Source organism: Lutjanus erythropterus, chromosome 1 (assembly GCF_056507025.1).
Source record: "Lutjanus erythropterus isolate fLutEry1 chromosome 1, fLutEry1.hap2, whole genome shotgun sequence".
Classification (NCBI taxonomy): domain Eukaryota; kingdom Metazoa; phylum Chordata; class Actinopteri; order Lutjaniformes; family Lutjanidae; genus Lutjanus; species Lutjanus erythropterus.
In genome coordinates this window covers 25,103,532-25,125,332 of record NC_139317.1, presented here as the reverse complement: position 1 = coordinate 25,125,332, position 21,801 = coordinate 25,103,532, and the positions used below count along the sequence as shown (strand labels likewise).

The following is a 21,801-nucleotide window of genomic DNA, read 5'->3' as shown; positions in this document are numbered from 1 at the left end:
AAATATTGTGCAGTGTCTCCTTTTAAATTCATAATCACATAGTGCATTAAGCTGTGTCTATCTTTACAGTGTGTGTGTGTGTGTGTGTGTGTGTGTGTGTGTGTGTGTGTGTGTATGTGTGTGCAGCTGCACAGAGGGTAAATAACAGAGGGAATCTCATCTGTCTGTTTAGCTCGCTTGTCTCATTGCTCTCACTGAGTAGGACTGATGTGTGTGAAGGAATCAGAGCGGATATAACTCTCGTTTTCCTTGTTGTCAGCAGTTAACAGCTTGAACTACAGCGCTGCAGCAGAGTTTCACTGTGCACTGCCCTTGTGTATTTCTGTGTGTGAGTGTGTGTGTGTGTGTGTGTGTGTGTGTGTGTGTGTGTGTGTGTGTGTGTGTGTGTGTGTGTGTGTGTGTGTGTTTATGTCCAAATGTGTGCATAACATTGAACACTCGCAGAAGGAGGTATTATTTTTGTATATGAGTAAGTGTGTGTGTATGTGTCGCAGCAGTGAAGGTGTGTGTGATGGGGTGTGCTTTAAAGATAGTAAGTTTAATTAAAGATGAAAGAGCTGATTATTAATTGATGGAAGGTAGACTGTTCCATAATGCTGAAATGTGGGGGTGTGTTTACTCTCTTTAATATAGAAAGAAATAGAAAATCCATATTTTTGTAAAATGTACAATAGATATATGTTGTCATGTTATAAATTGGAAAAAATACTTTGTTTGGTGAAGTTTGGAGCCTTTGATACACATTTTTGGATGAGAAATAAATGTTAAATAATCCATATCATGTAAAATCTACAATAAATATGTGTTGTCACATCAGGCTTAGTACTAAATCAGAGAATATGTTTTGTCTGGAGAGTTTTGGAGCCTCGGATACAATTTAATATCAAAAAGACAATTTCAATTATTTAAAAGTGCAAATCTTTGGCTGCCATGTTGTGTTTCCTTCTGTTGTGTTATGGCAGATTTGTATACACATAAAAATAGTGAAACAATCATCCTGCTGTATTTTGGTTGTCCCAGATCTCTCTGCTCGTCCCACTCCTGTTCACTTCATCTCAAAGTGCCACAGAGAGGCTTCAGAGACTCTCCTCATATGAAAAATGGAGCAGCACAAGCTTTTTCGACATCACACTCTCGGTTACCAGGAGATTAGAAAGTGAAGGTGGAGCACTCTGGAGAAAACACTCTTGCTCTGGGCATCTGTTATCTTCACTGGAACCACACAACTCTCAGCGAGTGGAGGGGAAATTTTCTTCTGCATGGCGCTGAGAGAGAAGAAGACTAAACAAACCTCTCACAGTTGAGGCAGTGGCACAGATAAAATGATCCCCCTGATAGCTGAGGTGTAACAGAACGATGTTTAGATGGATATATGACTTTTTAATGCAAGTGAATAACTGGGACAGGATTTGTCATGGTATATTTATTCATTCTGTCAGTAATATCTTTAATATATCTTCAATAGAACAGTACAAGCCTCATCAAATAAAACAGGATGATATTAAATTAGAAATAAATAAAATAAATGAACAGATGCTACAGAACAGAAGTATTTTTAAATTAATTTGGAGAAGAACATAAATAGATATGAGATTAAAGTAAAAAATACAAATGCATATTAAAAACGGGAAGACAAATAAATAATGCACAATATATTCCTGTAGTCGTTGCTATATCTCACTATGGAACTGCATGTAAAGTTCAATAAATAAAGTAAAAAGGGGTTAAAAGCTAAAACAGCAGGGCCAGCGGTACACTTTTGTTTTCACTCTACGTGGTGTAGCGAGGTTAAGGGTCACACATGCACCAGGTTACATCAGGAGGTAGGAAGGCGGAGGAGACGGTGGGTGGGCTGGGGCGGAAGGTGGCGTCAGGGTCCCGGGCAGGGAGGTCACAGCGCGGAGTCCCGGCAGAGGACAATCTCCAGCTCAGTGCGGTACAGTTTCCCTCCATCAGACAGAGCCATGATGCTCTTCTTGTAACCCACCAGTCCTGTTGAGTCCACGTCCTGACAGAAACGACACAGGCACATACGATCAGCAGGCACAAGGTGGTCTATGGGTGGTGCAAACATATACAGTACACCGCAGGGGCAGCTATCAGCTCTATATTTGGCAAGTAGAAAAGTAACCTGAACTGATCAATCAATAGGCTAAACTATTCATTACCATTTTGTTCTTGTCACAGAGGTCCTTCAGCAAGGCATCAAGCTCCTGCTCGTCAATATAGCCATTACCATCCTGGTGAGAGAGACAACACGATAGGTCTGAATTAGAGAACGAAAGAAATAAAAGTATCTAAAATAAAAACTAGACTAATAGCTCATTTATGTCCCCTTAACATACAATGTAGACGAGTCAAAAGTTTCTAACAACAAACATGGCAACGCTGGACGAGGTTGTAATAATGTACCTCTTGAAAAAGAGGCAGCAATGTAGACGGTGGTGGTCTGTGTGGCCATTAAATACATCATGACATGTCCTGAAGGTACTGATCCATTTCATCCATATCCATAAACTTTCAGAAAACATGCACAAATACGGATGAAATGAACACAGACTATGGACAGAAGGCTCTGTCTGTATCCGTATGCCTATCTAACATTTAGCATAAATGAGCATTAAGAGTCCACTGTGATGTCAGCAGCTCTGTGAGGCCTTACTTAGGCACAATGACGTTTTAAGCAGAATGCTAACGTCAGCATGATGAGCTGGTATAATATTTACTAAGTTAACCATCTTAATTTAGTGTGTTAAAACTGCCGTGCTTGCAGTTATTGTTTTAATGCTTTTATCTCAAGATCACAGGTTAAATATCTTCTTATCTCAAGATAATAAACGTTACTTTCTTGCGATGACAGGGTAGTTTATCTCGTAATCTTGAGGAAAAAAGGCAGATTTATCACAAGATTATGACTTTTGTTTTCCCAAGCTAATGTGATAATTATGGAGCGCAAAAATAAGTTCATTCATTCATTTGATCACACCTGATTTCAACCTTCAAGATCACTGTCATTGTTGTCAGGGTTAGGGTTCATAACTGAACAGCAAGTCAAGGCATAAATGTTTAGTTATGTTTTCTGCAGTGGCATCTCCTTCATTAGCAAATTAACCAAAATACATTCCTCTTGTTAACCAGACCTCCCTCCTCTCCACTGGTCAGGTGCAGGGGCCGAGGAGATTTCTAGTTGAATATGTTTGTCTAGTCTGTCTGACTCACTGTTCTTTTAACTGACTGAGGTCTGTGACAATTACAATCTATGGATCCGACCATGGCACTGAAATATCAGTAACCTGACTGGGCTGTCTATCGATAAATCTGTGGCGCTGTCCATGGTGCTGAAGTAGCAGACAGATTAGTCCTGTCCTTTTATCAGTTTCCTACTGGATTTATAACGATCTCTAAACAATAACATTATATGTAATGTCTTCTTTTTTATCTGGAAACTGAGTCTGTAATAAAGATTTGATAATATATAGCTTATATTAAAGCGGGTTTCTTAAAAGAACTTGTCTTCTCATCATTAGGATGCTCTCATTGAGTCATCCTCCTATTAAATATTAATAAATTGCCTATTGCTCATTATAAATATGGAAATGTTTATGAATTACACATAATACAGAGACACAGTATATATGAAAGCAAACACAAAATCAAACATGCTGCTGTCACCTTATCATAGTAGGTAAAGAGGGAGTCAAATTCTTTCACTGTAAGTCTGATGCCCTGTGTGTAAGACAGAGAGAGAGAGAGAAAGAAGTGAAAATTGTTAGAAACTGTAGGATATTTCTAGAGAGCGGTAAAAGCCCCACCAAATCCAGAACTGATATTAATCCATGCAGATTATGATAACTGGGACTAGAGTTGAGTTAATCCTGATCAGACAGACTAATCCTCTGTCAGAAAGGAATTGTTGATCTGCTGCAGCGAGCGTGCACGTATGAGAACATACATGACAAAATACATGTGGGAGATATACGTAGATTAACATTGCCAATGTGCTACGAAATGTTGATGTTTGAAGCATTAAAATGATATGGTGGCAATTTATTCCCTCAGTACTGCCTTCTGGATAAGAACATACATGGAACTACGCAATGAGATAAGTTATCTTAATTTTAAGATGCAAATTAAAATCCTGGATTTAAAAAACCCACAAGGCTTTAACATATTTCATTTAATGGAACTTAAAAATTTGTTTCCAAACACATAGGATCATGTTTTCAAAGAAATGTTATACTGTTATATTTAAATCCTGAAGGACTTAACATAAGTAACCACACATTTGTGTCAATGACCCATATGTCCATTCAGCACTTTGATGACAAATAATCCTCTTGTAGTGAATCCAATAATGTTGAACTGTGCTATTCTGAATCTCCAGTGAATTTAGTCTTAAGTCGCTACAGTAGTTGTGATTTTATTCCATCTTACCTCGAACTTCAGCAGGAAATTTTCCTCAACTGGCAAGAGCCTGCAGTAAAACAACAGGCAGGGTTTCATCTTGTTGGTATGCTTCAAGAGAGGTTTATAAATGTACTGACAGATAAATAAAACTGTAGACGCACTCACCTCGCCATCTCAGAGAGGCCCAGCTTACCATCGCCGTTCAGATCAAACATCTTCAGCTGCACAGAAAGAAGATTAGCAGGGAATTTATCAGGGAAAAAGCAGCGAACGGATACCGTCATGTACAGTCCCACACACACAGATTACATATTAAAACATTCAAAATAAAACGTGTAAATGGCAGCAGCTGAGTGCGTGGAGACCACAGGAAAGTGATGTATCAGCAGCACAGGTGAGCTGGAGGGTGAACTCATACACTGATGTTGTTCAGTATGTTGTAATTCAAGCCTTAGGGGATGTTATTTCAGTTACATTATACAAAAATGTATGTAACATATGGGCATGAAGGCATTGTTGCTGAGCATAGATGTGATATAGTCCTGAATATATTAAAGTGAAGATGAAATGAAAAATGCCTTTTTAACCCCTTTAGATCACATCCCCGCTCATACTGTGCACCCAGTTAACAATATATGCAAGAAATACCACAAAATAATTTTCTTTGTATTCGCATATTAAAATCCAATCATGTTTTTCTTTCCTATTCTTTATTTTAATAATATGACATACCGTGAGACTTTGAAAATGTGGGCTTGTATCCATCAATCAAACTTCAACTTTTAACCGCACAAAGCTATGAATCAATGGCTCGCTAGCTACCACCTGATATGTTGATACGACACACCCACTTTTCAGCATTATGTCCCGCCTGCCAATCCTGTTCCACTCAGAAATATGTACCAGATACTTTTACTCTCAAAATGCCATTTCATGTAGACTCCAAAGAACCAGTGTGCAGGATTCGGTGGCATCAAGTGGCGAGTTTGCAGATTGCAAACACCTTGCCTCAACCTCCCCTTCTAAGCATGTTAAAAAACCTACGGTGGCCTCAAAGCTGGCACAAAACACAAAAAGCCCTATTTAAAGTCAGTTTTCGATTTGTGTGTTCTGGGATACTGTGGAAACATGTTGGTACAACATGCAGCCTCTGTGGATATAAACGACTTATTCTCAGGTAACAAAAACACAGCTATTCAGATGACTATACACTGATGAAAACATACATATTATTTTCCATTTTTGCTACATTCTGTCAATAAATGTCCATAAATATTTGAGCAGAAATGGACAAAAATTACTTCATGTTAATTCTTTGAGTAACTGAAAACTTTGTTAATTGATACACTAGAGTCTATATGTGATACAATAGATTGTATTTGAAATGACACTGGGTTTACATCACTGTAATGTTAATAGAAATATAGATAAATAGACAAAAATGTATTTTTATGCAATATACTCCTAAAAAATATGCATAGACCCAAATAAACATAATCCCTTTCAACCATCACTTATTACCTTATGCAGCGACCCTGCCCTGTGTCTGTATTTCAGTATTTTTTCATTATTTTGCTGCACTGAGGACAATTTACCAAGCCAAAACATCCGTATTTAATGTTCTGGGAGTGAAACGCAACAAGCCACTGTCTTTCTGGTGTGTTTCCAAACAGCTCAGAAAAAAATCCCACTGATTGTACCTTTAAAGTCTTAGTTTAGAGTTTGCAGAAGCAGAGTGAAGGAAAAACATACTCTATGCCTCATGATACTCACGATTGTCTGTGTGTACTCTTTGAGCTTCTTGTCATCGTAGTTTTTGTTCGCCTTCTTCAGCAGGTCTGACAGGAAACCCTGAAGAGACAGAAAAACTCTTTCTGTACTTCTGTCACGTATTTATGTATTGTGTTGTTATGTATTACTTTTTAAAGTACTTTAATTTGTTATAACCTGCCCAGGAACTACAGATGAAAATCTCAGCTAACTGTGGCACATTTACTTTTAAGTGCATTGTTGATTAAGATGCACCGTCCCAGGTAAACAAACTAAATGATGTAGTTATGATTGGTAGTTTGCAGTTGTGGTGAAAAATGAATAGTCTGAATGTACAGAGCTCAGGATATGAAAAAAGTGAAGTGTTTGTTTTTCAAATGAGAGTAAGAACTTTCAGTAAAGAGCATAATGCACATGTGCAGGTTTAGAGTAGAGACATTAGCACCAATTATAGCACGAGCACGACACAGAAGCCAATCATCATTTCAAACAAGGTCTGGTTTGTTTGCAGTAATTACAAAATATGCACATCTGCATATAATTTTTTTTTAAATAGGGAAGACATGTGCATCAATAACTCTGAGGTAGACCCACCAAGTTTAAAAACATCTTTACACAGATTTCTGACAATAATTACTATGTGTGAGTACATTTTTAATACTTTACGGGTCTGATGCAGAACAGGGTGTGTGCATGTGTTTACAGAGACAGATGTCTAAATGACAGAATGACTAAACCTCTGTGAGAGTGCTGCACTGCTGTCAGAGCAGCTGTGCACTTTAAACGATCCCTCATTAATTGGCTTTATTGCATATTTTGACATATTGTGTTTTACCTTCAGCTCATTCGACTCGATGTATCCACTCCGGTCAGAGTCATACCTCCGCCAGGCCTGCAGGACATGAGTGATGTTGTTAGAGAGGCTCTCGGAAAACATGAGTGCTACGGTGACGAGTCAAAATACACACTTGACTTTATGATTGGCAGACTTTCCCTGTATATTTCCATATATATAGAAGACTAAAACAAAGAGACAGTGGTAGCACAGTGTCTTCTGACATTGTGTAAATATAGAATTAGTCAAAGGCCTTATCAAAGATGGATACCTAAACCCCTCCAGCACTCACCGCCTTTCCCCTGCAGAAAGCTGTGCTCCATTCATAATGTATGGCTGTCTGAGAATAGCTTTAACACACAGAACAGCCTGAACATCACACCACCACTGAAAACCCTCCTCAACCAAGCCCGCGTACACCAAGTGTGTGTATGTGAGGGTTTTTTTCAATCGCAGTGGACCAGATGTTCGATGCCTCACTGTTTTCTTGCTAATTATATTAACATGTGCAACTGAAGAAGGCAAAATGTTACCGGTGGTTATAATTAAGGAAGTGTTGGTCAAATATACTGTTGTTTACTTACTAAAAAGGCATTAAAACCTGTGTAAAAATCTTCTTAACGTTATTCTGAGTATGTTTGAGACTGGAGACCATGCTTAGTTAGAAGCTAGACACTAAATTCAAATTTATGGGTATTAAAAACTGTGAATTCAGTTTAAGAAAATTTAAGTCAGCTTCATGCTTCACTCTGACCACAATCTTGAATCTAACAATATCTAACATTTTGCAAGTTTTTGAGTTCTAGACATAGCATCCAGACTTTAAATTAACAATTTACACTCTTACTGGACCATTTCCACACTAAGCAGACGTCCTAACTTGGCACAGAAACAAAAAGAATCGCATGGCAGCTGAACATGTGTCCCGCAGGACGAGCTGTGATGGCACTGCCGACTTGAGGCATTTTTAGGGAGATTTCACAGCTCAGTGAAGTTCAGCAGTTAGTCAACTTTTTACAACAGAAACAGAGACTTTATGGGCAATTGATTTTAAAATTCTGATTATTTACCATCATTAAATTGAATCAGTTTTGATGAGTGTGACAGCTTAAGATGAAGGACTCAGATATGCAACACACACAAACTTACAGCCATAAACTCAGAGCTGGATCCCACAAACTCTCTGAAACAGAGCAGGAAGTTTTCCTCTGTGGGCAGAAGCTGAGCCAACTACAGAGTGGAACATAAAGAGACACAGTGATTATTATTCCAGAGTTATGTCATGCGACAAAGGCTGAGGTCAAACTAGGGTTGCTGTTAATATGCTGTATGTGTCTTAACCATTCTGGTTATCAATATTGCAATAATATTGTAGGGATGACTATTGGAGCTTTCACAAAATATTAACACAATGAGATTTTTGCTAAATAATGATCAAACGTGGCTATAATGACTACATGGGTAAAAGCAAGTAACAGAACAGCTAGAATAGTATATATATATATATATATATAATATCTGGTCTATATCACAATATCGATATAATATTGATATCGTATCGATATAATTTTGATATATTACCCGGTTCCACCACTGAAGTCGCTATTTTTAACTCACCTCAGACATCTCAATTCTCCCATCAGCATTCTTGTCAAAGCTGGCCATGAACTCCCTCATCTTTTCTTTGAATGCAGCATGTGACGGATCCTGCAACACATCAAAGAGGCATGTAATGCAGTTTTTAATTTTTACACATATAGAAGAGAACGCACTATAAAACATGCCAACTAGGCCAACCCTGTCCCCCAGATATTATGTTTCTACTCATCTGTAACTAAGGTAAGGCCATCATTATGTTTTCTATCAACATAATGAGGGAACATTTTTAATTAATGTATGTGGCCTGAAAATGTTGACACTGAATACCGAAAACACTGGTTGTCAATGTATTAGTTAATTAATTTGTTTTCCCTCCTTATGTTTAGGCACTCACAGAACCTGGTTAGCGTTAGGGAAAAGTAACTTTGTACACCAACAACCCCTGACTTTAGAAATCAAATGTAATCCAGGCAGTACTTATATTTCCTCAAAAAACATAATATGAAAAGCAGATTAATGGTACACCATTGTCATTTGGAGAAAGGGTTGCCTCTCCATATATCCCATATTCGCAGTGAGATAATGTTAGCATACTGCTCGCTAACTTGCCAGCTAACAATGGACATATAGCATGGATGTACTATATAGAACTGGAACAGTTGGAGGTGGGCTTTCGTTCATTTTTATGAGAGCTTCTGCATTGTGCAGCCCGTACAGCAAGTACACTAGAGACTTCCTCCATCCAAGCAGCTAACTTCCAGTTTAGCCTCCTCTAACTTGACTGGGATAAAATTATTTAATAGTGCTACTCTTTGAGACTCACAACGTTACTGGACCGACTGGATCAAATTCTGATACTGAAATGCAATGTAAGTCTACAGGGAAAAGTCTTTCAGCTCCACAGAGCATCACGTGAAGTTGTCATTACAGTCTGGCCAGCGCCTCGGCACCTGGGAACCTGATGAATATTAGCTGGCATTCGAAAATGTGAGTCAAACACTAGCTAACCAGCTATCAAATGTTTGATATAGATTAGGAAGCTAGTAAGCTCGTATTTTGATAACATTAGCTTACTTCAAATGTGAATGTATGCCGTTTTTGCAGATCCCCCAGAAATACTTTAAAATTGTCAAATGTCATTAATATATCTACATTTTTTTTTAGTTAAATGGTGGATTTAATACACAATATGTAAATTTGCTATTAGGGGTCTCCCGCATTAAACAATAACAAAAGACACAGTTTGATGATGTCATGAAGTGGCGTGGGATCATGGAAATTGTTATTTTTACTTTTAAACAACCACCACAGCTGATGATAATCTGTCTGATATGATAATGATTATGTTCATGGAGGAGGTAATGTCAAAGTTTTATATACAAGCTGACATTTTTCATGGGATTCTCTCTGTCGAAATTGTGTGCAATGTCATAACAATATAATATAAGTAGATAACAGCAGCATAATAGCAGCACCCTGACTCTGTTTGACCTGAATGGAACAAAGACCTGTGTTTACTCAAATATTTCATGTCAAAATGGCTACTGGAAAAATCAAATAGAAAAATTAACTCATATTCATGTGTCAGGTACACGAGTCATTTTGTCTAAATGTAACTACACTATGTAAGTACCAATAAAATGTGCTTCGAGCTCACCATGCCTGCTCCTGCTCCTCGTCTGGTGTTCTCCAGCTCTTTGAAGAAGTTCTCCAGCTCCTTCCCTTCGATGTAGCCGTTTCCTGTGGAGCACCAGACGAGCTAAATTAGTTTGGCACAAATGATGTTATGAAGCTTTTAAGTCGCCTGAAGCTCTGTTGACTGCTCAAAAGTTTGATGAAAGACTTAGATGTTGATGAAAGATTAAAGGTCGCAGGGGGTCTTTAAATTTTCAGCCCAGTCTCAAGTCCTCTTTAATTAGAAGTAAGCAGTTTACAGAAGTGCTTACTTGGACTGCATACAGGCCCTATACATCCTTAAAACTGCACTCAAATCAGCATTTCATTGAGTGTTTGGTTCAGCCCCAAATGCAGCGCATAAGTCAAAACAAAAGTCTTGAGTGAAGCCCGGAGCACTACAGCACTATGATGAACACATGTTATATCATCTCTACACAGCTGAAAACTTTTAATTGAAAACCCACTTTGATGAACTGAATGCACACCACACAAAAACAATCTCATGTCTGGAGAATATTCTGCATTAATGTCTGCATATCTCGTGCCAAATTGGCATTTAGCGGCGGCAGGGATTGTGGCGACTCAGTGATGTGGTTCAGCAAGAAAAAAAAGAGTGCATTGCCGGTGGAGTGTAAGCAGTATAATGAGTGTTTTCTTGCCTAAGAGAGTGAAAGTGGGCAGTCAGATTGATGCTTACTGGGGCATTCTGTCCTTTTGTCTGGATTTGTACTTCTTACGACAGCCACATGACCGGGGATGATTCAATATAATAATTTACTCCACTGGTTCCCCTGCGAGTCACAGAGTACCATATAGGACTGAACGTTCTCTTTTTAATCATAAGAATGAGTCCCATCTGTCTACAATCCGAGCAGGGACATGGGGTGTTTGCGCCTTTTATCATACAAAAATACATGTTAATAAAATTGTTGCTTTAATTCAGAACAAAACACAGACGAAATGCAGAGATCCCCCCCACCCCCTCTTCATCTCTTAATCTCTTATCCTCTCATCTCCTTTGCTTTCTGATCATTTTCTCCTTCACCTCCCCCCGTCCTCTTGTCTCCCTGGCCAGATTCATTTGCACACTGCATTTTATAGGTGCTCCATGTCACCATCTGTGCTTTGGTTGAGCTGCTGTTTTAGATATAAACAAATCACTGCAGGAACACAGAGCTTTGGGAGTGGAAACAAAGCAAGCTGACTCAATATAACTTGACATTCGTCTCAGTTTCACTTTTAAACCCATGCTGCTAATAAATGTCTTATTGTCAAATCAAGAGTGATGGCTGGATTAATAAAATTCTATATCCAGATGTGTCCCAGAAAAATGTCATATATGAAATCAGCAAGAGATCCCAACAATAAAATTATCATTTCTACATCTGCAATACCACTCAGTGATATATGAAGGAAATATGGATGAAAAATGCATTTTCAATTACAATAAGAAAGTTAAAAGAAGTCAAAAAAGATTACTTGAGTGTTAGTCACTTTGCTTCAATATGGGCGTTGTTTTGCTGTTTGTTTGTTTGTTTGTTTGTTTTTCGAAGTATGCAGGCCACTGAATATGTTGCCTCTCAGCTCATAGACTTCACATCATGATGATATCACAGATTTTTAAATAGTTTCTCTGAGCCACGTTACAAATATAAAACCTCCATGGATCAAAAACTTATAATAGAAGAGTCATAATTGACCTTGCTTTCAGTTAGATTTTTCCTGTCAGTGATTTTGCAGCTGTCTCTTTTATAATAGTGGCTTATGGGGGAAAACGCTTTTTGGGCTGCAGGAGAATTTTTCACTGCAAGACTGTGAGTGACCATGGCCAGCATAGTGTGACCCTGAGACCCTTAAGAATGGGATTAAGGATCACCACAGTCATCAGGATTTATCCTCTGGGCACCATGAATGTTTGAACCAAATGTCATGTCAATCCATCAGCAAACCGCTGAGATGTTTGATCTGAAGTGATGGACGGACCAACCATTAAGCCCTAAAAGGTCTGTACCTGGAATTCTACAGTGTCACTACCATTTAGACACTTATAAAGTTCTTAAAATAATAGTGTAAATGTGTAAGTATTAATGGAATAAGTATTAAATGTAAAATCATTTTAGTCCAAATCTAACACACAAAACAAAACCTTTTTCTACCTAGTGACCAAGTGTCTCAGCAGCTCTCAGTTTTACCTGAAGCAGTAGCAGCAGCACTTATTTTACTGCATACTGCATCTGTTTTGCTTGGCTGGGTCTGCAGTGGGGTTCAGCCTCATCAAGTGTGACAAAATACACGCAAGAAGGGGAGTGCACACAACTTATTGTGCATATCAGTGCCAGCAGAGTGCTGAGCAGCACTGTAGACCAATTAAGGCTCCGCTATGGCAAATAGGAACAATTTGTATCTTAATGTGTTCTTGCTGTCCTTCAAGGACATGGGGATACCAAAATAAGAGAGGATGTCACTGCACAAATATTGCCCTGATTGGCCAAAAGTAACTCTGACTGAATCCTGTTAACAATGATGATATCTGAGATTTCTAATCTGCAAGGGTCTGCCTCGACAGAAAACTTGTTAGCTGCCCCTTTTTACCTCACAAGTGATATGTCCAGTTTAGTCTTTTTAGGAGAGTTTAAGTGCTGTTACATGATCTAAAACAGAGCTGAAAAAGATGCAACGCAGAGTAGTTTGTTCGGATTGTGAGACTTGTAATAAAGTCTACATAAGAATGTGTGTTCTCAGTTCATTGGGGTTCACTGCCAGGGTTGCACTGCAATACAAATCTCAGCTGCCATATGGAGCGCACCACTGCACACTGCATAGTGAACAGATGCAGCCCTCCACTTCCAAAACATTTTCAAACACAGCTCAACTGCTGATTGCTCAATGGCACTTCAATTAAGAATCCAGCTGCCAAACTCATAACACAGCAGAAAGTGTATCATGACAATAACATGGGTGACTAAATGTAAAGAAAAGCCCAGATGAGTTTTAAGACTGCAAGCTGCTGCTGGAAAGACTCAGTTTGCTCTGTTTGTCCTAGTTTTTCCTGCAGCCAATACATGCTCCGGTTCTCTCAGGGTCTGCTGTGCTGCAGCTGTGGTCAAGAAAACAACCTGTTGCTGTCATGAAGCTGTCTTACCCAACAACAATCCAATCAAAATGTCCTCAAAATAGACTGTTTTACAGGTAGTGGACAGATGTTCTGTGAGTGAGACTACCTCTGTGATGTGGTAGAGTTTTCTCCAGCCAGACAAGCGTCTGCTGAGCACAGTGGTTTATGTATTAATGATGTTATTAGATGACATTAGATTGAGGAAATACTTTAAACTAACAGGGAGATTTTCACAGGTTCTGGATCCAAACAAGAAAATACATTTCTGTCATTTGTGTAATACAGTTCATTCAGTTACATTTAGATGGGTAAGTAATTAGGCTTGGTTTCCTCATCCTCATTACCACTAGTTTGGTGCCACTTAAAGGGAAAATTCTCCACTTTTTATGTGGATGTCTGATCAGTGTTGATGGTAAATGTCAACTGAAGCAATAAATTCCTCAGTGTGTGCTGTATTGACCAGAGAAGAGTTTTCCAGCTCGCAAAGCCATGCTGGCAGTGCCTACATGTACCAGGGTGCATTGCGCACAAGCTTTGGACGACCAGGCCCATGTTGCCAAGTAAAATAAAATAAAACATTCTTGTCTGTCACATGGAAATTTGCCTTGCATCACAAGTTCTAACAGTCATCAATGACTGACATCACCTATAATCTATAGCTACTTCTTTGTTGGTCAGAACATAGTGTTTGTTGACAAAAATACTCATGTACCATACCCAGCGGTTACCCAGAGGTGGAGACTAGAAATCCAAGTTAAAACAGAGAACTCAGCTCTCTGTGTCAATATAACACGCACGGGTGAATTTATTACTTCAACTGGCTACACTTACCATCAACATTGATTGGACCACCACATGAAAAGTGCTGAATTTTCCTTTTGAACTGCTTGAAGACTGTGGTGGTTTAAAAAAAAAAGTCATTGCAGTCATCAAAGTCTTAGCAAAACTGTTGTCATCCCAACTCGTCACAAACCATCATTTTGCTACCACCCTTCGGTGTATACTAAACTGACAGAAAGCCTTTTTAACATGTGGGTAACATTGTGAAACAGTTTGGTTAGATTTAAACAACAAAACTACTTAGTCAGGTTTAGGATAAGACTACGTTTGAGGTTACAATAAGTACGTTACTGAAGCAACTCGTAAGACAAAAGTCACATGACACAAGAGATGCATGTAACATTATGTACCTTTTTTGGTAGAAAATATAGAGTAGAATATTATCACATTTTTGGAAGTCAGGACAACAGAGAAAGAAATATGGTTGGCTGTTTTGATTTATAGTGATCCTAGCTTGATTATAGAAGCACTATGAGGACTGTTTTTTTATCTTCAAACCTAAAATACAAAAATAGTCAGTGTGGATTTTTTGAGACAAGTCCTCTTAAATTGGGGGTCTGTGTTCTAATGTGCATCTAATGTGGGGACCCATGCAACGAAAAAGTTTGGGATCCCCTGCAATAGTCAGTAGATCCTCGAATTAACTGGCAAAACAGGTCATTTGACTTCCAAACTGACCCATATGATGATGGTCTAGTGCCCCTATTGGCAGGATGACATTGTTTATCAGTGCCAGGGATCATCATTTGGAGACATGGGTGCAAACACTACTTAAATAATTTTAGTGAAAGGTTGTGGTCATGATTAAAACAAACTAGCATAGACAGTCGCCTCACTCCAAGAGACCCATGATGGTAATTATTGGTTGTCTGTAAATAATAAAGAGCACAGTCTAGACCTGCTGTATGAAAAGTGGTCTGAGATTACTTCTGTTATGATCTGGCACCACAAATAAAATTGTCTTAACTTGACTGTTGGTGGGAAGGAGGGAGAGTTTTGGGCGACTACAGTGCTGTCAGGCTATTTGATGAAGATAGACTGAGTTTATCAGACGGAGTTTCAAAAGGATTTAACAACAGAGGTCAGAGCTTTTATTCTGAATGGCTTCAGAAAATAATCCTTCAATCTGCAACATGAAAATCATCAAACCTGGAGTGGCTCATGGTGAGACAGAGACAAAGCTCTTCTGCAGTTTGGCTGCTGGAAAATTTTACAACCAGTGACACGGCTAATTTCAGACCTGAGACTGAAACTTCAGTCATTGTGACAGTTGAGTTGTCCAGACCAGGTAAATGTACTTGACTACTGAACTAAAGTACCATTTTAAGGTATTTTTACTTTATTTGAGAATTTACATTTTTACATGACTTCTGTTAGATTCAAGTGATGTACTTTTTACTCCACTGCATCAATTTGACAACTGGAGTTATTTTGCAGATTCAAATTTTACATATGATTACTTTAGAAAATATGGTGCAATTTTATTACATCATAGAAGACCAAGAAAGCCAATAATTATTTAGGGGCATTCGACTTAAACAATTAACAAATTACCTGAGAGAATAATTGATTAATCAACAAATCACTTCAGCACTAATTAGTATAGATTCAAATCAGCTCCATCTCCACTGACCACAACATTATAGGGCTGCTTATATATTAATGCACCAAAAATAATAATGTATCACTGTATTACTACTACTTACTTGGATACTAATTTTAAAAAATTTAATATATTACTATTACAGTTTACTTTTGCTTGAGAGTAAAGGCTCTGATTCATATTGCAGCTGGCTTCCACCACTGGCTGTGTGCTGCTACCAGTATGCACACACACACACACACACACACACACACACACACACACACACACACACACACACACATCATCTCTCCAGTTAAATCCCAGTAAGCTCTCAGATTCAGAAGCTCCTCCCAGTAAACTCTAGTAGAAAACACCCGTCGCTCTTCTCCTCCCTCACCTTTTCACTGCCCCTCCCCTCCTCTCCTCTCCTCTCCCTCTCTTTTCCTCCCCCCACTGCATTCCCCTATCCCTCCTTCCCCCATCTTTCCCTCACTCTCTCTCTCTCTCTCTCTCTCTCTCATTCTTCTCTCTCTCATCCCCCCTCTCTCTTCCTCTTATCTTTTTCACTCCTGCCTCCTCTCCCTCTTTTCCAGCCTCCTCTCTATAACTTCGTTCTGATGGAGTCTTACTGAATTTCTCTCGTCAGAGTTAGAAAAACCACTATAGATCCTCTCTGACACATTTAAATCACAGAAAATGCAGTAAATCACAACATAAATATTATTACGGGAGAATATCGTACACAAGAGCAGTAAACAATCATTAATATTTTTTTTTTTACCGCAGTAAACACCAAAAAAGAAAGTAAATTTAAGAAATCAACACAAAAATTAAAAAGAAAAAAATATTCGTGTACAGATTATATTCAGTACAAATAGCTAAGTGAATATATGATCTTCTTGGTATTGCTGTAATATTTTCATGTATATATGTTCATGGATTATTTTTAAAACACATTACTCTCTCTTGAAACAAAAAAAGCTATAATAAAGTAAATGAAAACTCGAATTTGACCCTATTTACTCACAATATAATACGGTTTTTTTTTTTTCTTATAATGAATACTAATTGACCACTCAATTAATTCCATAAGATTGATAGAGACTTGCGCGCACTGACCGTCTGCGTCAAAATGTTTCCAGATGTCGATGAACTGCGCCGCGGTGAGCTCAGCCAGGTGCAGGGGGGGCGGCTGCTGTGCTTGAGTTGCCATCTCTGCTGTTTCTCCCTCCTTTCAGTGCCGTGTGATAGTTGGATGTAAACTTTTCCCGGTGTGGAGCTCCTTGGTACTGTGGGCAGCTCCTCCTCAGTGGGCGCTTTTAAACCCCCCGCGGCGCGAACGCTTCTCCTGCCCGCCACACGGGGGCGCCTTCAGTGTGGAGACACCCTGCATGCAGCTCCAGCAGGAGACCAATTACAGCAGGAAGAGGAGGAGGAGGAGGAGGAAGGCTCTCATGGGCTTTGCATATGAGTTACCATTAACTGCTGTCCAGGCTGCTGGTTTGATAGCAGGATCATTATACATCATCCAATCCTGCGTCTCCCGTGAGGAGAGATTCACATCAAACAATTTATCCTTCAGCGGGGCGCCCTGCTGGTTCCACTGGATCTTGTAGGATCTGTGTCAGCCCTGTCTTTTCTAATACTACAGCTCTCCGCTCTGTGAATTATCAAACAAAGCCTGAATAAATTAAATATATTCCATCCCAGGGGCCACAACACCTCAGGAGGAGGAAACAATGAGAATGTGCAGTGATGTGAATCCCATCGTCCAGTAAAAGCCACATTTAGGGGAGACCCGGGAGAGTTGTAACAATGGGTTAGTTGTTTGATGTGCAAGTGTTCATATCATATCATATAAAGTATGTTGATGGCCTGTTAATTTGTAGTCCATAGTGCTGGGTTGCAACAATTATTAAAGGTGTGTGAAGACTTTGACATTCAATTTAAAGGAGTAATGTCATGACTGTCATGATTGTCAGAAGCAGAAACGACAAGAGATTAGTTTTCCCTTGTTTCATTTCCTTTGTGATATTCCTATCATGACATGCATGGAAATAAAATACCTTGTTCATTTTCTAACTGATGATTTGAATGATGACAGAGCTATCTACAGACAGCGTTATACACTCTATGTTCAGGCAAACATATTGCTTTGCACATTCAGTATGTGTTTTGTTGATGTAAAATGCTCATTATTTAGAGGTCTCTGCACACTTATGTACACAGCCCATCTTTGGTGTAGCTATAGGAGAAGTAGTATAGTGACTTACAATGATTCAGGTTCCCAGATGGCGACGTGCCAGCCAACTGTTTGTGTTCTCCCGGCACTTTTAAGACGTCTGATGTACAGTTTTATGTGTCGTTTTGATGAGTCAGAGAACATCACAGGGGCTTTAGCCAGCCCTATAGAGAGAACTGCACTCAGTAGGCATCTCATCCAGTCTCAGAAAGCACTTGCATGAAAGCCTACATTTGTAGACATTCCTGGGTATTTTTATTGTATTTTAGAAATGGTCTTTTTGCTAATTTAGGTAAACGTAACTGTACGAGACAACAGCAGCCTCCCAGATCAACTGGGAATACAGTACTGAGGTTGTTTACAGAGTTTTAAGTTAGCTAACTACTAACTGACATTAACTTGGTTAGCTATGACTGCTGGGAGCTAAACCCAGTATTGTGGCCTATTACCTACTGTCAACCTCTGCTGGTCTCTGAGGCTGTTTTAGCCCCACTCTGGCTGTTTTTACTGGGAACTGGAAAGAATTGGCTGACAGGTCCTACATCCATGGACCACTTTAGCTGCATGGCGGTTTGCTGGGGAGGACGTAATACACAGCGCTACTGCCTACTGTAAACACCAATCAATGTCTGTGACATGTTCCTCCCTAGCTGCCTTTTTCACAGGAAGCACATAAGTAATAAGCAGTCCACTAGGTTGTTCATGGGAACTTTAATTTGATGCTTTGCATTTATGCTACTTTCAAGCCCACATGCTAAAACAGTTAAGTAATAGGTGCTTGGGGTGGGGATCAGTTACAGTTCACTGAAATGATGAGAATCTCTGCATTGTGACCATTAAACATTTGCAAACTCAAGGCCAAAAGAAGTGTTAGTGAAATCTGTGCATTGTCTGTTCTGGACAAGCTAAGCTGCACCCCAGATTCAGCCATCTAGATTTACCTTCATGAACATTCAGGAATATAGTCCACACACAAATGAAGTGTCTTTTGTCACTTTAAATTGTTAATTTTTATTAAAAACTGTTTGTTCCTTATTTGGTCTTTCAAAAATTGAAGTAAATTACCTTTCATTGTTACATCTATCCCCAGCTAGTGTGACAACTCACCCCAGTAGTGGACTCTTTGTATCTAACATTAACTCACATAATCTGTTATTGTGTAGTAGACATCCAACTGAGTTTTATTTGTAAGACAGTTATGAGTACCATGTATTAAAGTTTGAGAGATCTAGCACAAACAACTAGAGTTGTTAATTCTCAAACAAAAGTTTACTACCATCCCTGGTCTCCCCTACCTCCAAAACACTTCTTCTTTCACTGTCAGTTGAGTTTTTGATTTTATCTATCGGATGTCACTTTCACCCTCCAATCATTCTTAGCTTTTACTTTCCTCCCCTTCTCCATCACTCTTCCTGGCCTGCAGAGGTCAGAGGGGCGCTCAGTCTATTCGGCCAATCGAACCCATTCTTGGCATAAATCCAAGCAGCAGCAGAAGCTGCAGCAGGGCTGTTCCATTGCATGGCTACTAAATCACCTGCATGCCTTTGTTCATTCTGCAGAACGCTCCTATCTTTTTTTCTCATCTCCTCCTTCTATACTGTGGTGCATCATCCCCCTCTCTTCAGTTTGGTCGCCACAAGCTGGTGTGAAGGATGGGCACTGTGGAGGGGGGAGGGGTGCAGATGGAGAGGATGCAGAAGAAGAAGAAGAAGAACAAGGAGAAGGAGAAGAAGGAGAAGATACTTGATACTTTATCTCCTCCCTGCAGAGCTGCGTGGTGCTGATCAGAGAGAAACGGAAGAAAACAAGAACAGAGAGAGTTGGAGAGGGGAGATAATAAGTGTGTTTGTGTGTGTGTGTGTGTGTGTGTGTGTGTGTGTGTGTGTGTGTGTGTGTGTGTGTGTGTAGGATAAGTGCACACATACAACGACTGTATGTGTATGTGGAAAAGACAGAAAGAAAGGGGGGAGGGAAAACAGACAGACTGAGGGAGAGGTATTTATAGGAACTCCCATCATAAAGCCTAAACTGTATGAATAATAATTAGAGAATTTCTAGGGTGTGTTTGCAGAGCTCTGAGTCGCCTCTGTTAATAGTGTTGGAGGTGAATAATGGAGATCTGTGTGGGATATGAGAACAACAATGGATAAGGGACAAAGATGTTAATGGACCTGTGATCACCTGAACATGCATGAACATGGATGTGCTTACTTATACAGACATGTGGTGTACACAAAGACATGCCCAAACATATAAACAGGAGCAAACACACACACATGTATGTGTGCGTGCATTTATACAAAATGAATATAAAACAGGGAAAGTCTGTGATGTTGGCTTTGCATGCCAGTCTTTATACATTTGCAGCTTATGGATAATTATGCAATCCAGTTAATGCTGTATATGGAATTTAGATTAGTTAAAAGTGGCTTAATGTTGATCATTACCACGGAAAGAGAAAGCAGGATGAGAAAATGTTGCAGGCGGCCAGGTGTTTAAGAGGCTTTTCGCCTCATTTTGATTTAATTTTCTGAAACGCAGCGACAATGTAGCATCTCTGCTGCTGTGCAGAATTATGCAGGATCAAGTGCACAGATCCTGCTTGAGTTTTATACATAAAAGAACTGGTTATTCAAAAAAAAAAATACAATAATAGGCTATGGCCAGGGTGCAGACGTATTATAAATTAAACTGACTGAACACTGACTGGAATATATTCTAATTTAAATAAAGACAAATACATTAGTGACTGCAGGTTAAAACTGTGGGTTAATGGCTTTTGTTATGGATGATTATTACCTCCTCTGTCTCCTGCTGTTTCACCACATCTGTCCTGCTTGAATCAATGAAAGTAATTTCTCCAACACCACTTTAAACACCTGTCTTAAAATAAATTAATATGTTTTACAATTAACACTTGAGATGATGAAGGCACTTGCAAATGACATTGTTGTATAGATAACAAACCATACTCTGACGGACACACTGACAAGGAGGAAGCTAATAATGATTTGAATAAACATGAACCTGAAGTTAAGGGTGTGTTCACACGAGCCTTGTGTAGTGCAGTTGAACTAAAACCTGGAGCATGTACCAACAGGATTTGAGCTCTGGTCCACCAAGGGGTGGTCTTGGACCACTGTCAAGTGAACTCTGGAACGGTTCATTACTGGTGTGAACACCATTTGAACCAATCACAGAAGTGCACCATTGTAGTGTATGTGTCATTTCATTGGTTAAGAAATGTTTTCTCTTCCTGTTGTGGTGACTGATGAACCAGTGGGGTGTTTGCTACGAAAATGTGGACTGACAAGGGACAAACCTGGACTGGACTGCATTACTAAATTATTTAATACCACTGTCTTACAAAACATCATCTGTTGGCTTCCTCAGACTGCGACCTTCAGCACGCACTGGGGCAGTTTGCAGCCGAGTATGCCAGTGAGAGTCAGCACCTCCATGTCTGAAGCCTTAGAAGATGGTGGATTTCTCCCTCTGGGTTGGAGTGAGTTGCTTCACCAAGCAAAGGAGTTCAAGTGTTGTTGAATTGTTTATGAGTGACGGTAAAATGAAAATGAAAATGATCAACAGGCAGATCAATGTGACATCAAGCTTTAAATTTACATTCCAGCCCTCACCTGTAAGCATGAGCCTTGGGTGGTGACTGAAAGGATGAGATCTCAGATACAAGTGGCTGAAATTAGTTGCTTTCGTAGGGTAGCAAGACTCAG

At 39.3% G+C, this 21,801-nt stretch overlaps 1 protein-coding gene across 1 annotated transcript; it reads right to left on the bottom strand.

Moving 5' to 3' along the window:
• Positions 1-1,408: 1,408 nt before the first annotated feature.
• On the bottom strand, positions 1,409-17,133 carry LOC146332975 (calretinin-like). Its single transcript, XM_084718211.1, has 11 exons — positions 16,948-17,133; positions 10,269-10,351; positions 8,630-8,719; positions 8,162-8,242; positions 7,013-7,069; positions 6,181-6,258; positions 4,573-4,628; positions 4,435-4,474; positions 3,673-3,726; positions 2,169-2,240; positions 1,409-2,008 (listed from the first exon to the last, which is right to left on the bottom strand). Exons 1-11 carry the CDS (start codon positions 17,039-17,041, stop codon positions 1,892-1,894), a joined length of 822 nt encoding a protein of 273 aa, XP_084574337.1. The 5' UTR covers positions 17,042-17,133; the 3' UTR covers positions 1,409-1,891.
• Between the last annotated feature and the right edge of the window lie 4,668 nt (positions 17,134-21,801).

Bases quoted from the DNA above. Each gene is read 5' to 3' on its own strand.
- LOC146332975 (XM_084718211.1), bottom strand. From the start codon at position 17,041: ATGGCAACTCAAGCACAGCAGCCGCCCCCCCTGCACCTGGCTGAGCTC. The intron at 7,070-8,161 runs GTAAGTTTGTGT...CATGTCCTGCAG, and splicing joins CCAGCTCTGAGTTTATGGCT to GCCTGGCGGAGGTATGACTC. The intron at 2,009-2,168 runs GTAATGAATAGT...CGTTTCTGTCAG, and splicing joins TCTGTGACAAGAACAAAATG to GACGTGGACTCAACAGGACT.